The sequence below is a fragment of the Pogoniulus pusillus genome, chromosome 11 (genome assembly GCF_015220805.1).
Source record: "Pogoniulus pusillus isolate bPogPus1 chromosome 11, bPogPus1.pri, whole genome shotgun sequence".
In the NCBI taxonomy this organism is placed as follows: Eukaryota; Metazoa; Chordata; class Aves; order Piciformes; family Lybiidae; genus Pogoniulus; species Pogoniulus pusillus.
Genome location: NC_087274.1, coordinates 33199774 through 33212615, shown reverse-complemented (window position 1 = coordinate 33212615; position 12842 = coordinate 33199774). Strand labels below are relative to the sequence as shown.

General features: G+C 46.6%; 1 protein-coding gene across 4 annotated transcripts; it reads right to left on the bottom strand.

The window, feature by feature from the left end:
- Window positions 1-5156: 5156 nt before the first annotated feature.
- LOC135179637 (uncharacterized) lies at window positions 5157-12516 on the bottom strand. Of its 4 annotated transcripts, XM_064151678.1 has the most exons (3): window positions 9065-12516; window positions 7723-7861; window positions 5157-6972 (listed from the first exon to the last, which is right to left on the bottom strand). In XM_064151678.1, the coding sequence occupies exon 1, from the start codon at window positions 12485-12487 to the stop codon at window positions 10304-10306; it is 2184 nt and encodes a 727-aa protein (XP_064007748.1). In that variant the 5' UTR covers window positions 12488-12516; the 3' UTR covers window positions 5157-6972; window positions 7723-7861; window positions 9065-10303. The 4 variants fall into 4 exon arrangements, with proteins under 4 accessions (XP_064007748.1, XP_064007745.1, XP_064007746.1 ...); XM_064151675.1 differs by having other exon boundaries at window positions 5157-7861; XM_064151676.1 differs by having other exon boundaries at window positions 5157-7861; window positions 10224-12516.
- Window positions 12517-12842: the final 326 nt, after the last annotated feature.

Sequence of the window (12842 nt, the reverse complement as noted above, 5' to 3'; positions counted from 1 at the left end):
TAGACAGATGGATAGATAGATAGATAGATAGATAGGTGGATAGATGGATGGATGGATGGATGGATAGATAGATAGATAGATAGATAGATAGATAGATAGATAGATAGATAGATAGATAGATAGATGGATGGGTAGACAGACGGATAGATGAATGGATAGATAGATGGATGAGTACATAGATGGGTATAGAGATGGATAGATGGATAGGTAGAATCATAGAATCAGCCCTGTTGGCAGATAGCTCCAAGCTTACCCAGCCCAGCCTAGCACCCAGCCCTGCCCAACCAACCAGACCATGGCACTAAGTGCCCCAGCCAGGCTTGGCTGCAACACCTCCAGCCACAGCCACTCCACCACCTCCCTGGGCAGCCCATTCCAATGCCAATCACTCTCTCTGACAGGAACTTCCTCCTCACATCCAGCCTAGACCTGCCCTGGCACAGCTTCAGGCTGTGTCCCCTTCTTCTGGTGCTGGCTGCCTGGCAGCAGAGCCCAACCCCACCTGGCTACAGCCTCCCTGCAGGCAGCTGCAGGCAGCAATGAGCTCTGCCCTGAGCCTCCTCTGCTGCAGGCTGCACCCCCCCAGCTCCCTCAGCCTCTCCTCACAGGGCTGTGCTCCAGGCCCCTCCCCAGCCTTGCATCAGTGATGGAGGGATTCTCACCCATGCAAACAAAATCAGCTTAGGATGATTCCTGACAGGGCTCATCAGCAGATCATGGACAAGACTGCATTGGACACTGAAGGGAGAGAATTGCCTGATGGCTGCAAGTAAGGAGTGGATGGCATGATTCTGCCCCTAGCTTTCATAGAAACATAGAATCAGGCAGGTTGGAAGAGCTCTCCAAGCTCAGCCAGCCCAACCTAGCATCCAGCCCTGCCCAACCAACCAGACCATGGCACTAAGTGCCCCAGCCAGGCTTGGCTCCAACACCTCCAGCCACAGCCACTCCACCACCTCCCTGACTTGTGTTAAATTCATTGCTGAGTGTGGAGTGAAGGGATGTGAGGAGATGTTGGAGGATACCTGTCCTGCAGAACAGCCTCCTTAGCTCTCCAAGAGTTGTTTCTACAGATGTTTACTACAGGTATGGAGCTGTTGGAGGGTAGCAGAGCCCTGCAGAGGGACCTGGCCAGGCTGCATGGGTGAGCAGAGGCCAAGGGGATGAGACTGAACAAGGCCAAGGGCAGGGTTCTGCACTTTGGCCACAACAACCCCAAGCAGCACTAGAGGCTGGGGCCAGAGTGGCTGAGAGCAGCCAGGCAGAGAGGGCCCTGGGGGTGCTGGCAGAGAGGAGCTGCAGAGGAGGCAGCAGTGCCCAGGTAGGCAGCAGAGCCAATGGCATCCTGGGCTGGCTCAGGAGCAGTGTGGGCAGCAGGACAAGGGAGGTTCTTGTGCCCCTGTGCTCAGCACTGCTCAGGCCACCCCTGCAGTGCTGTGTCCAGTTCTGGGCTCCTCCATTGCAGAGAGATGTTGAGGTGCTGGAAGGTGTTGAGAGAAGGGCAGCAAGGCTGGGGAGGGGCCTGGAGCAGAGCCCTGTGAGGAGAGGCTGAGGGAGCTGGGGGGGTGCAGCCTGCAGCAGAGGAGGCTCAGGGCAGAGCTCATTGCTGCCTGCAGCTGCCTGCAGGGAGGCTGTAGCCAGGTGGTGGAGTGCCCATCCCTGGAGGTGTTGCAGCCAAGCCTGGCTGGGGCACTTAGTGCCATGGTCTGGGTGATTGGCCAGGGCTGGGTGCTAGGTTGGGCTGGATCAGCCTGGAGCTCTCTTCCAGCCTGGCTGATTCTATGATTTTCTGCCAGGTCACAATGAAGGGGTGTGGGAAAAGATGATATTGGAAGTTCTGTACTGAGTAAAACTCCAGGTGCAGAATTTCCTTCCCAGAGCAGCAGCAGCAGGGCAGGTACAATGTACATCCTCTCTCCAGACTCAAGTGCTGCTCAGGCTGTATTTAAAGCAGCCTCTAATGTGACTCCAGCACCAGCAGCCCTAATTGGTGTGGAGAGGTTTAGGGGCAGCCAGCAGCTTTGTCACAGTTCTGCCCACATTTCTGTATCCTCTCCTCTCCCTTCCTCCTGTGTTTTGTCCTACCCATCCCTGGAGCACCAGAGGTGTGTAACAGGAGCTCTTGTACAGCAGCTTGGACGCCCTGCATGAACTCTTCTCTGATTTGCCTTCATGTTCCTTGATTTGAGTGGGATCCTGGGACCCAGATAAGAGAAGCCTGGCATGTACAACCTGCTGGAGCCTTCTCCTTCACACAGCTTTCATTTCAGTTTCACAGGAACAGAAGGGAGGAATTATAAAGACATAACTCAGATCCCTCCTTACTTTAGCCTCGCTCATCCACAGGACAGCCTGCCTGCCTTTGATCTCCTGCCTCCTGTGGAAGCAGCTTTGAAGCCACACTGTCACCTCCATCCAGCTGGATGTTCCTCATGAATAAGCAGCTGTCACCAGCTCCAGCACTGACAGCAAATTACCTGAGTGTCACTGGCATTTTCTGGCGTGCTCTCATGAAGGCATCACTGAGTCCCTGTAGCTGCAGTGGCTCACTGGGAACGTCAATTACACATCACAAACCAAGAAATAACAGCAGGGTACAGCAAATGAGGCAATCTGAGAGCTGGGAATTGGCCTAGATCACCATCAAAAGCCCAGATGGTCTCTAAAGGCCCATTCCAACCAAAAGCATGATGTGATTATCATAGACTCATAGAACCAAGCAGGTTGGAAGAGAGCCCCAAGCTCAGCCAGCCCAACCTAGCACCCAGCCCTGCCCAACCAACCAGACCATGGCACTAAGTGCCCCAGCCAGGCTTGGCTGCAACACCTCCAGTCACAGCCACTCCACCACCTCCCTGGGCAGCCCATTCCAGTGCCAATCACTCTCTCTGGCACCAACTTGCTCCTCACACCCAGCCCAGACCTCCCTCAGTCTCACTCGTGCCACAATGACCTGTGGCCATTGAAGCTACACTCCTCGGTTTCTGCTACCAGAAGGCTCAGAACAGTCTGGCAGGTTTGGCACATGGATTCCCTGTGCTGGTGTAAGGCTCTCAGCTGGGCTGAGAGTGCCGAATTTGAGCTCTGGGCACTGTGAACTCTGAGAGGCAAAGGGCATGTGGAGACTGATGACAGAAGCTGCCCCAGTTTGGGTAAGCAATGAGGAGCTACAGAAAGAGCTTCTTCTAATTGCCTGCAATTCTTCCCAAAGCCCTTTGAAGTTCAAACACCTGAGCTCGTCCTGGTTGATTTACACCTCAGTGGAAACAGTAACAGCAGTCAAAAGAAGCCTGCCAGCTCTTCCCATGCAGAAAGCAGCAGGCTCAAAAGAAGACCTCCCAAACCAGCAAGGCAGGGAGCGAAAAATGAAGGATGTCATCCAGGCAGACAGACTCGGAGTTCCCTTCCTTTATTCCACTTTCTTCTGCCTTCTCCCTGTGTCCTTTCTGACCTGGAGCTCTAGTTTTGGTTGCTGGGTTTTGGTAGTAAATTCTTCAATGCTCACCTTTTATACCTCTGGTAGATGAACTTCACAGTGTCACAGTATCACAGTATCACAGTATCACAGTATCACACAGTATCACCAAGGTTGGAAGAGACCTCACAGATCATCAAGTCCAACCCTTTACCACAGAGCTCAAGGCCAGACCATGGCACAAAGTGCCACGTCCAATCCTGCCTTGAACAGCCCCAGGGATGGCGACTCCACCACCTCCCCGGGCAGCCCATTCCAGTGTCCAATGACTCTCTCAGGGAAGAACTTTCTCCTCACCTCCAGCCTAAATCTCCCCTGGCACAGCCTGAGGCTGTGTCCTCTTGTTCTGGTGCTGGCCACCTGAGAGAAGAGAGCAACCTCCTCCTGGCCACAACCTCCCCTCAGGTAGTTGTAGACAGCAATGAGGTCTGCCCTGAGCCTCCTCTTCTCCAGGCTAACCAATCCCAGCTCCCTCAGCCTCTCCTCGTAGGGCTGTGCTCAAGGCCTCTCCCCAGCCTCGTTGCCCTTCTCTGGACATGCTCAAGCATCTCAATGTCCCTCCTAAACTGGGGGGCCCAGAACTGAACACAGCACTCAAGGTGTGGTCTAACCAGTGCAGAGTACAGGGGCAGAATGACCTCCCTGCTCCTGCTGGCCACACCATTCCTGATGCAGGCCAGGATGCCACTGGCTCTCTTGGCCACCAGGGCACACTGCTGGCTCATGTTCAGGTGGGTATCAATCAGCACCCCCAGATCCCTCTCTGTCTGGCTGCTCTCAGCCACTCCCACCCCAGCCTGTATCTCTGCATGGGGTTGTTGTGGCCAAAGTGCAGCACCCTGCACTTGGAGCTATTGAAGCCATCCCCTTGGACTCTGCCCATCTGTCCACCAGGTGGTCAAGGTCCTGCTGCAGAGCCCTTCTGCCCTCCAACTCAGTCACATCTGCCCCCAGCTTGGTGTCATCTGCACACTTGCTGATGACTGACTCCATGCCCTCATCTGAAGACATCTGTCAGAACATTACAGCACAGGAGGCAGCAGGTGTAGGGCTGTTATAACTCACCTTAGCTCTGCCAAAACAGGTGAAACTGCTAGAAATAGGAAGTTCCTGACAAGCCAGGCCATTGCTTTGGGTCCTCCATCTGAAATAAAGCACTGAAACAGGCTTTTGACAGCAATGTGTATATAAAAATCACAGAATCACAGAATCACAGAATCAAGCAGGCTGCAAGAGACCTCCAAGTTCACCCAGTCCAACCTATGAGCCAGCCCTAGCCAATTAACCAGACCATGGCACTAAGCAATTTGGACTGGATGAGCTTGGAAGTCTCTTCCAACCTGCTTGATTCTATGATCCCATGATTTGTGTGCAAGGTATTAATTTGCTGATCACAGAGTCCCTTCAAATCTATACACTGACAAATCTCATAGAATCATAGAACAAATGATGTGGGTCAAGGGCTGGCTGGAGGGCCAGGCCCAGAGAGTGGTGCTGAATGGTGCCACATGCAGGTGGCAGCTGCCACTGGTGGTTGTGCCAGGGCAGGTTCAGGCTGGATGTTGTTAGGAAGTTGTTGGCAGAGAGAGTGATTGGCATTGGAATGGGCTTGTCGCTGTTAGGCGCTGTTAGCATGCTGACTGTTCCCAAAGTTGAGGAAATGGACTTACAGAATCCAATATGGATTGTAAATGTAAGACGTTTAATACACAAATCAGAAGGCTTTTTATACTATTACAGGATTACATGTCGATTTCTAATTGGTCCATGCAATACATTTTTGTGGTTTAAAACATAATCATTAGTAGATACAAAAAGGTATTTTTATAAGCAGTACGTGTGCTCATATATCAAACCCTACATTTCCAGATGTGCAGATCCTTTGTTCTATGGTATATTCATGACTGATTCATTACTTGTTTTACTTTGCACAGCTGTATCACAAGGACGCAACATCCTCAGGCCAACTCTGCTTTTTTTTTTCATAGAAAGCACGAAGCGGACACAGTGTCCTTGGGCTGACCGGTGTCTTACCCGCTGTGTTCCAATCGCCTACATATCGATTGCAAAGCAACAGCCCCTACAAAATTCCCCACATCTCCCCCTTTCTTTTCAAACACTGTAGCAGCGATCCGATGCATCTGCCAGGATAGACATCGGAAGATGCAGGGTCCTAAAAATAACACAACAATAACAATAAGCAATACTATTCCTACAGTTTTGATTAACTCTTTTGCCCAAGCTGAAATTCCCCATGACATTAGCCAATCATCAAAGGGGTTATGATTCGCTGTAATTTTCTCTGTATGATGCTGAAGCCAGTCTACCTTTTTATGGATTGAATCACTATGATCAGACAAGTTAAAACAACACATTCCTTCTACCTCTTCACAGCCTTTTCCTTGTACTAAAAGCAAGTAATCTATAGCTGCTCTATTTTGCAGGGTAGCCTTTCGCAAACTATTTTGATCTACTGCAAGCTGAGAAATAACACTAGTAGTAACATTAGCTTGTTTTGCTGTCCAACATGCTAATCTCTGAATGGCTGACAAGGCATGTGCTGTTCCTATAGGAGGAAACAATGCTCCAAAAACTCTTGCTGTATGAGACCAAAGTTCCACTTCATCATTACAATCAGAGGTTAACATTTCTACATTTCTACGATTTCTTAATAGAGTAGCACTACTTGCAATATGATTTCGGATAAATTCTGAAGTAGGAGTTAGCAAAGAAAGGTGACCAATGTAACATGGCCCTCCGTTACTTTCTTTTGGGATTCCAAGCCACGCTCTTCTACCACAGATCAGGAACACATTTCTAGGCAATCTTAAGGCTTTGGTAATGTTAAGGCACATACCATTTGTGTTCCAACCATAAACCGTGTCTTTAGCACAAAAATCAGAGGTACTCCAATAAGGAAAATGATAGGATGTTAGATCTGTTATTTGACGATTCGTCAGATTGTACGAGCCAAATATCAGACATCCTGACTGATTTGGCATTCTACTTCCTAACAGGTTGAACTCTTGAGGATCCCATGGTAAAGGGTCATTGAGGCTTGCAACTATTAATGCCATACAATGACTTATACTTTTTGCTGTAGAACAATCTTGATGTGTGAGAGATGAAAAGGAGGCTACCAAAGTGCGTTGATCATCAAATGGCAACCCTATCAGGCATGTTTTAAATGGGTCTGTGGCTGCTGATAAGTGTAAGCAAAAGGATAGGTTATTTGTCTCCTTTGCCCAATTCACCCAAAAGTTGTCTTCACTACCCCACCCAAAATTCTCCTGCACCACAAAAATAATTACAATAGCAGATAACCAATACATATTGTTCAACATTTAGCTCAGATCAGTTGTCTCTGGTGACGTTGTGTGCAGCTTCTAAGTCAGCGATTTCTTCTATCGCCGTTTGATCATCCTCCTTGTTTTCCTTGGTTTCAGCATGTAGCCAGGGTCGCACCCACTTGGCTGGCAACCACCGCTCTCCGTCCTCTGTAATGACACAAGCATACCCACGACCCCAAGTTATTAATCTCCATGGTCCATTCCAGGTGGCTGATGAGGGGTCCCAAACTTGCACAGAAACGTGTGTTTCTTTTAAAGGATTGTTTTGAGTAAAATGTCTAAAGATAGGGGTTGACCCAACTTCTTGATTCGACTTTTGTGACCAGAGTTTCCAATTTAAAACATAAATGGCCTTTGAAAGAATATCGTGGGGGGAGTGGGAATGGGAAAACTCCCCCTGTCTTTGAAAAATGGCAATATATCGTTTGAGATCAGAATGCTTTCAACAATTGCCTGTCCTGTACTATTGTAAGGAATTCCAAATAAATGTTTGATATTCCAGGCTGAAAGAAATGCTTCAACAATTTGGCTTTTATAATTTGGACCATTGTCTGTCTTAATTGTTTGGGGGTTTCCTAATACAGCAAATGCCATTCTCCAATGTCGACACGTTGCTGACGCCCCTGATGATGTCATGGCAGATGCCCACAAGGCTGAACTATAGGTATCTACTGTGACATGAACATATTTTAGACATCCAAATGACGGAACAATTGTAATGTCTGTTTGAAATAACTCTCTTGCCTCAGTCCCCCTAGGATTAGTGCCTTCTGATTGTAGGGGTGAGACCTTGGCACAATCAGGACACGAGGCAATAATGCCACGAGCAGTTTGCAGAGATATAGAGAATTCCTTAGACAAACTTTTTGCAGATTGGTGAAAGAATGCATGACTTACTTGTGCTTGCTTAATTGCCTGAGTGGCTGATTTGATAGAAACAGAAGGTTCATCAGTATCATTTTGCTGGGCTCCAGCACTCACCACCTCATCGGCTTTCGCGTTTCCTTCTGACAAGAATCCAGGCAAGTTAGTATGACTACGAATATGAGTACAAAAATATAAACATTTTCTGTTTAGAATCAAATTCAACAATTGAATAATCACAGCTTCAATAACCTTGTTAGAAATGTGTCCAATAATTGACTCCTCTACTCGATTCACAACAGAAGCTACATACATAGAATCAGTAATAATATTTACAGGGATATTTACAAAGTCTTCAAACACCATTGTTACTGCTTTGAGTTCAAGGCATTGAACAGAAACTCCTTCTAGTTCTTTCACTACAGTCTTCCATTGTTTGGAAGTGTCACACCATTTAGCATAGCCATATTTGTGTGTTTTCCCAGAAGCATCAGTAAAAACTGTAACACCATTTTCAATAGGTTGTTCACATTTCAGTGCTTTCTGGTTTAACATCAATTGAGTACCAAATAAAGGAAATGCAGGATAATGATTATCAATAGATGTAGCAATCACTGCAGTAGCAAAAGAATATGACATGTTACACCATTCTTCCACCACTGATTTCATTGCAAATGGTAACACAATCTTAGTTACTTCTACCCCAAAAACATGACGTACTCTACGTTTTGCCTTTAACAGCAAGGAACCAACAAGGTCAAGTTTGTGTAACAGTGATGCATGAGGCTGACTTTTTGGAAATAACCACTCCAATAGTAGGAATGTCTTCTGATCCTGTTCCTGTCCTATTGCCAAATAATAATCATTGTCTTGTTGGCATAAATAAACATTGATTGGCAAGGCAGTATTGTAACGATATGCTTGTAATTCAGCTATTTTGTTATTAATTTTTTCAAGTGCCTCATAGTGCTGGTTTTGCAAAACTCTAGGTTCTGCTGGATGTTTTGATCCTTTTAGCAACTCTCTAAGGGGTTCAAGATCTTTATTAGTAATCCCTATCCATTGTCTGATCCATTGCAATTCTCCTAATAATTTTTGGACATCGTTCACTGTTTCTATTTTCACATGTAGTGTAATTTTTTGAGGTCTGATTCTGCTTTCTGTCACTATCAGTCCTAGATAATTCCATGGTTCTTGGGCCTGAATCTTATCTTTTGCAATTGTCAATCCCCAGTGCTTAAGAGTCTGTGATAATGTAGTCTTCTCAGTTTCTGTTAAGGGAATGGGAGAAGCAATCAAGATATCATCCATATAATGTAATACCACGTATGTAGGGTGTGAACTCTTCCAATTTTGTAATGCTTGCTTAACATACCATTGACATATGGTTGGGCTATTACGCATTCCCTGTGGCAGAACTATCCATTCAAATCTTCTCATGGGGGCACTGTTATTCTTTGATGGTATACTAAAGGCAAATCGTTGAGTATCAGCAGGATCGAGTGGAATACTAAAGAAACAATCCTTAAGATCAATAATGTAGACAGCCCAATTAACAGGTATTGCAGCTGGAGAAGGTAGGCCTGGTTGTAACGCTCCCATTGGCGTCATTTGCTCATTAACAGCACGAAGATCGTGCAAAAATCGCCATTTTCCTGATTTTTTCTGTATAACAAAAACTGGAGTGTTCCAAGGACTAAAAGATTCTTTTATATGGCCTTTCTCTAATTGTTCATCCACAAGCTGGTTCAGGTGCTCCAATTTTTCATCAGTGAGCGGCCACTGATCAACCCACACAGGCTTATCAGTTTTCCAAGTCAGCTTAATAGTGGGAAGAGCACCTTTGTCAGTGACCGCTATGGAAAAGGAGTAGACAAAACAAGTTGCCATTGGGAGAGTACATCTCGACCTAGCAACCATAAGGGTGTGTCCATGATTACAGGTGTTACTTTTGCAATGTTCCCCTCATTGTCTTTGATGTCCAATAACACAGCACTTTTTCTCATTTCTGCTAGTCCTGCTATTCCCAAAACCTTCTCAGATGAATTTACAATTGGCCACGCTTTTGGCCAATATGCAGCTGGCACTATAGTGACATCTGCACCCGTGTCAATCATCATCTCAGCTGTAATGGTTTTAGGGGTGATCTGAGTATCGGGATGGATAATGGTAACAGAACGTGTAGGTTTGTTGTTAGTTATCACCTCAGAGAAAGCTATTAGTGGCTCTGTAGACCCAAACCCTCCTGTTCCTCTGATTTTAGGTGTTGAATGTGGTACACAGGCTTTGAAAGGAATCAATTGTGCTATCTTACTGCCTTTTGGAATGGTAATTGGTGGTGTAAAAACATTAACCATAATGTGAATAACTCCTGTGAAGTCACTATCGATTAATCCTGGTTGTACAAAAATTCCAGTTCTTGTAGCTGAAGATCTTCCTATTAGCAAGGCAGAAAGTCCATACCCTAATGGTCCTTTACTGGTAGTAGGGATTAGTGTAACCTCCTGTGTTGTGATTGTTATTGTTTCACTTACGACCAAATCGAGGCCAGCGCTTCCTCTGGTGGCGGCGAGTAGATCGTCGAGGCAGCCTCCGTTGTGGGGGGTCCGGTCGCTTAAGATGAGGTCTGAGCCGCGCCCCCCACGCGGCCTCCCCCGTTTCCCTGCTGGGGCACAAGAGGTGTTCCATCCTTCTTAAATCGGGATTTGCAGTCTGATGCTCTGTGTCCGAACTTGTCACACTTGTTGCAGGTTCCTGCGAATGGAGAACTCATCGACGATACTTGGTTAGTAACAGCCTTAATTGTAGGACAATGCTTTTTAAAATGTCCCGTCTGTCCACATTTAAAACATACAGGATTTGAGCCCTTGTCCCCCTTTCCTTGTGGCGAGCATTTGGACAATGCAGCTGCTAATGCAGAGGCATGAATTCGAGCCTTTTCCTTCTCTTCTTCCATCGGGGCTCGAGAACATTGTTCTACCATTTGCAGTAAAGAAGCAGCAGGGGGTAAAGTGGCAATTAACCTCCGACAGGCAGCATTGGCATTTTGCATAGCAATCTCTTTTACCAATGTCTCTTTCATGTTGGCTGGAATGTCAGGTGCCATTTCAACACCTTCTGTAATTCTGTCAACAAATGCCATAAATGACTCAGTATCTTTCTGTTTAATTTGCAAGTATGGTTGTTTTGGAGTGCCGACCTGTGGCAAACTGGCGAAAGCTTCAAGGGCAGCCACTTTGCTTTGAGCCAGAATTCGCAAGTCTAGCGCAGCTTGCCGCTGTGGGTCAACGTACTGACCGTTCCCCATCAATTGCTCTAGGGAGGCCACCCGTAAGGGATCTCCGTGCGGCAGTGTCAAGTTATCAAGCTGTTTCTGCTCTAATCTTTCCTGCCACTTGTTAACAAACATCATATAACTCGTAGGTCCCAGCATCAGTTCAAACAGATGTTTAATGTCTGTGGGTATTAGTGTCTGATGTTTTATAAATGTTTCCATCTGTCTTCTGACCAGTCGATTGTCTATTCCATAATCTAAAATTGCTTTCTGTATTTTGGCAACTGTGGTCCAATCTATAGGCTGCCAGTTTCTCTGTCCATTATTATCAATAGTTACTGGTGCAGCTGTAAACTGAAAATCCCCAGTAATTTCAGCATTGGTTACAACTCCCTTCCACCGGTTTGACATGTCAAAGTTGGGATCTTTTGGAATGTAATCAGAATTTCTCTGTTTAGGAGTCTCCTTTGACTTTTCCTCATTCGCTTTCCCTCTCCACCACTTCCAGACATTATCCACCATTCCACTTGCTGAATCCTCTTTCCTTTTATACTGAGGATACAATGCAAACCAATCTGCAAGCTTTCTCTTATCCTCCGCAGACAGTCTCGCTTCTGAACCATACTTAGACCGCAAATACCAATCGCCCTCCTCTATGTCCATTTCACCATCTCTGATACTTTGTAACACCCGTTGACGAGCCCTTTCCACTGACATTTTACCATCTGTATTTTTCTCTTCAGTAACAGCAGCAGGGTGAACACAATTACCAGACTCAATCTTTGTTAATTGTTTCTCAACATTTTTCAGACCTTCAACAATAGACTTATGCGCCTTGCGATAACTCTCTTTAACCACCCTTGATTTGGAACCTTTATCCAACCGTTGCATCTCATTCAATAGTTTAGTCATTGCATCTGCCTGCTCATGTAAAAGAGTCTTTAACTCCTCTTCCTCAGGAGGCAGAGGGACAGTTGCAGGATCTATTTGCGGAGCTGATGGTACCGCTTGTCCCACTTCCATAGGCTCGGGGACTTGTGAACCTCCCGCTCCCTTATCGGGGTCCCAATCAGGAATGAGATAATCGTAAGGACCTTGGGTAGCAGGGCAAACAGTTTTCGTCTCAGTTTTTATCTCAGTTTTTGTCTCCGCGGCAGTTTTTGTCTCCGCCCCCGATCCCGATGTTACTTTATTTTTAGCGTCTTTCAAGATGGTCTGAATTATTGCTTCAACTTCTGCCTCCGCTCCTATTTTTTGTACTAAGAGACTGATCTGTCGATAGGTTGAAGCAAGTCTTTTTGCTTCTTTATTATCAGTCTGGACAGATTCCCATATTTCCTCCCCTATACGCTTCCACGTCTCGTCTTTAAAAACTTGTGCAGTTTCCTTGAGTAAGCCTCTACGGCGTGCCCAAGACAACAAATCTGTCACTAGAGCCCGATCCAGCGGGTCTCCAGCTTTCTGTCCAAATTTCAACAAGGCTTCAACAGAAGCTTTCTCTATTCCCGGGGCCGTATTCCCCATTCCGCGCCTTTTCCCTGCTCAAGGCAGCCGACTCACCCGCTGAGTCGAAAATCCGTGGTACCACTCACGCCTCTCTCGGACGTCCGGCCGCAGCCGCCGCGGAATTTCTTTTCTTTTTCCCCGCTTTGCAGTCAGCTCAGCTCTCTTCCCGGGTATCAGGTCTCTTGCTGATCACGTCGGGGTCACCAGATGTCGCTGTTAGGCGCTGTTAGCATGCTGACTGTTCCCAAAGTTGAGGAAATGGACTTACAGAATCCAATATGGATTGTAAATGTAAGACGTTTAATACACAAATCAGAAGGCTTTTTATACTATTACAGGATTACATGTCGATTTCTAATTGGTCCATGCAATA

What these genes read in the sequence shown, in the direction of transcription:
- LOC135179637 (XM_064151675.1), bottom strand. Translation starts at nt 12,487, where the DNA reads ATGGGGAATACGGCCCCGGGAATAGAGAAAGCTTCTGTTGAAGCCTTG.